Source organism: Oncorhynchus keta, chromosome 29, assembly GCF_023373465.1.
Source record: "Oncorhynchus keta strain PuntledgeMale-10-30-2019 chromosome 29, Oket_V2, whole genome shotgun sequence".
NCBI lineage: Eukaryota > Metazoa > Chordata > Actinopteri > Salmoniformes > Salmonidae > Oncorhynchus > Oncorhynchus keta.
This window is the reverse complement of record NC_068449.1, coordinates 24077052-24080820: the sequence shown is the minus strand read 5'-3', so window position 1 is coordinate 24080820 and position 3769 is coordinate 24077052. Positions and strand designations below refer to the sequence as shown.

The 3769-nt window shown below is 45.3% G+C and overlaps 1 protein-coding gene across 1 annotated transcript; it reads right to left on the bottom strand.

Annotated features, from left to right (window-relative positions):
• Positions 1–1569: 1569 nt before the first annotated feature.
• Positions 1570–2843, bottom strand: LOC127913628 (zinc-binding protein A33-like). The gene has a single exon (XM_052486249.1). It carries the CDS (start codon positions 2768–2770, stop codon positions 1604–1606), a length of 1167 nt encoding a protein of 388 aa, XP_052342209.1. The 5' UTR covers positions 2771–2843; the 3' UTR covers positions 1570–1603.
• Between the last annotated feature and the right edge of the window lie 926 nt (positions 2844–3769).

Below are 3769 nucleotides of genomic sequence, written 5' to 3'. Positions count from 1 at the left end.
ATATGTGTGCCAATCGGATTCAGTGTTTTTGATTATTGAAATTGTTCACCTTAAGTTTGTATTATTGTTACATTTGTTCCCAGGAGGGAAGGGGAAAGCACCTTGGCCTGCGGGCATACATATACCCATAGTATGTACTCTGTCTATGGACAGTAGGTAAGACCTGGGCGGACCATCCTCTGTATGTTGGTTAGCGCGCCAGGTGGTAAGGTTAGGTAAGTAGTGGGCAGGTAGGTAAGGTAGCTTTGGTTCTGTCCAGCCCCTTTTCCCCACATTACCATGTCAAGGAAATAAATTCTCAGTAAACGGTAATGTTCTCTGCCTCTGTCATCCTTACCCGTACCTACAATCACGTACCTCTTTCACTCCACGGGGAGTTGAGTGTAGCAGGGTGTTGCGTTCCCTCCAAGAGGTGTGCGTAACGCAGAGTCGCCAGAGAGAAATAGGAGAGTTACACTCAGGGTCTGAAGGCTCAAGAAAAACAGTAGGCCTACTATATTTGTGTTACAGTACCCTGAGAGAGGGTGACCAATCCAGAGGACATTCATTCCTCTCAGACAGGGATGATGTTGGAGTGTCCTTTCTCTAATCTGATCACTGTCTGCTGTGTGAGGTCCTGCAGGCCGGGGTAATCTCATTACCGTCTCCCATGTAGAGGGGTTGCCGCCTGCGGGGCCAGGCCTTATACCCCACACACCTGCTCTCTCACAGCAGGCCCGTGTGTGTACACACACACACACAGCGATCTAATCAGGTGATATGCAAGCCATTGATTTCCAACTTTTCTTCCGTATGGTTTTGACTATAATTTCTATTGATACCGATGGGGCCGTGGAGAAAGGAGAGGAGACAGGATGGTGCTATTGAGATTTAGACAAGGTGAGGCAGAGCTGCGTGATGGCGAGGCTTCTCCATGTCTCGCCATCCTCATATTCCCCAGGGCTCCAACAACACCAGGCATGGTCATTGAAGAATGTTGAAATTCTACCATATAATGGAAGTTAACCACTCCAAACATAAAATATTTTCTATTTATTGAAGAACAAATAAATCAATATATACGTATTTTTTTCAATCTTTATCTTTTAACATTGAAAGGTTAGTGATATGCATAAACACATACATTCAAAGTTTTCAAAACACTGCAACATAGTTTTAAATGACAATGCAATTATATTCTCCATCTCAAAAGCGACCAAGGTCATATTGATGAGAATGTTACTTTGTACACCATGCTGAGGAGAAACAAGTTGAATGGGGAAACCCTTACATTCAAGTGTTCATACACTATGGTTTTCCACCTTCAGAGAGACTTTCCCTGGAAGGATCTGCAGTGTTTGACCATTGTGAAAATAAAAGTGTGGATACATCCTCTCTGTACATTTGTGCTGAATTGTTTTGAGTTTGTGAATACATGGACTAAGACCAAAGAAGGACACCTCCCATTTGTCCCACGAAACTCTAATCCTCTGTGTCTTTTTCGTCATGTTATAAGGTTCACCATCATGTACCCCAACAGCCCATAATCCACTTTTGTATTCTATCTTCCTACTAACAGACTCGCTGGCCACTCCTACACTCCAGTCATCACTTTCTCCGACTTCTACATCCCAGAAGTGTGTCCCTGAAGTGAACCCTCTGAACCCAAGATGTCAGAATAAAAATCAAACCTCTCTGGGTTGTCTGGGAGAGACTGTAGTTTATCTTCAGATCTTAGGCTGGTCAGATCTTCAGATAGATAGAGACTGGGATGTGCAGTGTTTGGGTCTAGAACCACAGGTGTGTATTTCACTGCCTTCTGCATCTTCTCCCAGACTTGGAAACTGAGGTTGCCCAGGTGTTTGGCCAAGTTGATCAGTGCTCTTGAGCCCAACTGTGGGTCCTCAGGAACACTCTGCGTTCTCTCCATTATCGTTTTGTAGCTCTGCAGGAAGGACACATCATCATCCACTGCCAGTTTCTCCTCCACAGCCCTAATTGTGTCTGACAGAGATGACATGATCTCACTTATCTCGTCTACTCTCTCCTTCATCCTTTTGTTATTCTCCTCCTCTTCCTCCTTCAGCGCACCTAGTCTCTCCACCTCCTCATCCCTCAGGAAGCAGTGTAGCTTCTCAAACTCCTCCTTTATCTGCCTTTCTGCTCTCTGGGTCTGCACCCTGATGTGAGCAACCATTTTGTTACAGGTGAGCTCAGCTTTGCTAAAGGCAGCCATTTTCTTCTGCAGGGCCTCCAGTTGGGGTCTGAGTCCCTTCCTCCTCTGACCTGCTGCCTTTCCCACAGAGCAGAAGCTGTGGTCTGCGTGCTCCAACACACACTCCACACACACCAGACACTCATCCTCTAAGCAGAAGAGCTGGAGCTTCTGGGAGTGTAAGCTACATACACCCTGTGGACCCCTGTGGCTGGTGTTTTCACTCTGTGAGAGCCCGCCTGTAGCCTCCTCTACCACCCCCTCTGTAGCATTCTTTGCAGACTCCTCTGTCAGCTCCTCGGTTGGCTCCTTTGGGGGCCCAGGAGTGTCCTTGGTCTCCCTCTCCCTCAGTAGAATCTCACAGGTATGCCTCAGGGCTAGGTTGGGAGGTGGCTGGTCTTTGGAAGACCTCCTTCTGCAGACTGGGCAGTCTTGCGTCCCTCCTTTACTCCAGGTCTCCTCCAAACAGGCCCTGCAGAGGCTGTGGCTGCAGGAGAGGATCACCGGCTCCCTGAAGATCTCACAGCACACTGGACATGATAGATCCTCTTCCAAGAGAGAGAAACTGTCTGCCATCCTCGCAGGAGTACAGTACAGTGAGTGAGAGAGTATGTGTGAAAATGAGGGAGAACATGTGTTTGTGTGTGTGTAAGAGAGAGAAAGACAAAGAGAAAGGGGGGGGGGGTGGATGTAGGCGTGTGAGTGAGAGAGCTTCTATGACTGGAGAGGAAAATACTTTCACTTTCACAGAAACAAAACTTAAGGCTTGGAAACGAAAGGCAATGAAACGAAACTTAAAACATAGAAACAAAAGGAATAGAAACTAAACATAAGGCATCTCTCAGAAATGAAACGTAAAACATACTGGGACACAACATTACAGTTTTGTAGTATGTATTTGGTCTTCAAGGTTTGACATAACACTTTTATACATGATTTTAAACATGATGTTGGACCCATCATAAAAGTAATCATTTAAAGTTGTAAAGTTTATTTGTCACGTGCGCCGAATACAACAGGTGTAGTAGACCTTACAGTGAAATGCTTACTTACAGGCTCTAACCAATAGTACAAAAAAGGTATTAGGTGAACAATAGGTAAGTAAAGAAATAAAACAACAGTAAAAAGACAGGCTATATACAGTAGCGAGGCTATAAAAGTAGCGAGGCTATATACAGCCAGCAGTTAGTCAGGCTGATTGAGGTAGTATGTAGATATGGTTAAAGTGACTATGCATATAAAGTATGATGAACAGAGAGTAGAAGTAGTGTATAAGAGGGTTTGGCGGGTGGTGGGTAGGACACAATGCAGATAGCCAGGTTAGACAATGTGCGGGAGCTCTAGTTGGTCCGCCCAATTGAGGTAGTATGTACATGAATGCATAGTTGAAGTGACTATTCATATATGATAAACAGAGAGTAGCAGCAGTGTAAAAAGAGGGGTTGGGTGGGTCCACACAATGCAAATAGTTCGGGTAGCCATTTGATTACCTTTTCATGAGTCTTATGGCTTGTTGGTAAAAACTGTTGAGAAGCCTTTTTGTCCTAGACTTGGTACTCCGGTACCGCTGCCATG

Bases quoted from the DNA above. Each gene is read 5' to 3' on its own strand.
- LOC127913628 (XM_052486249.1), bottom strand. From the start codon at position 2,770: ATGGCAGACAGTTTCTCTCTCTTGGAAGAGGATCTATCATGTCCAGTG.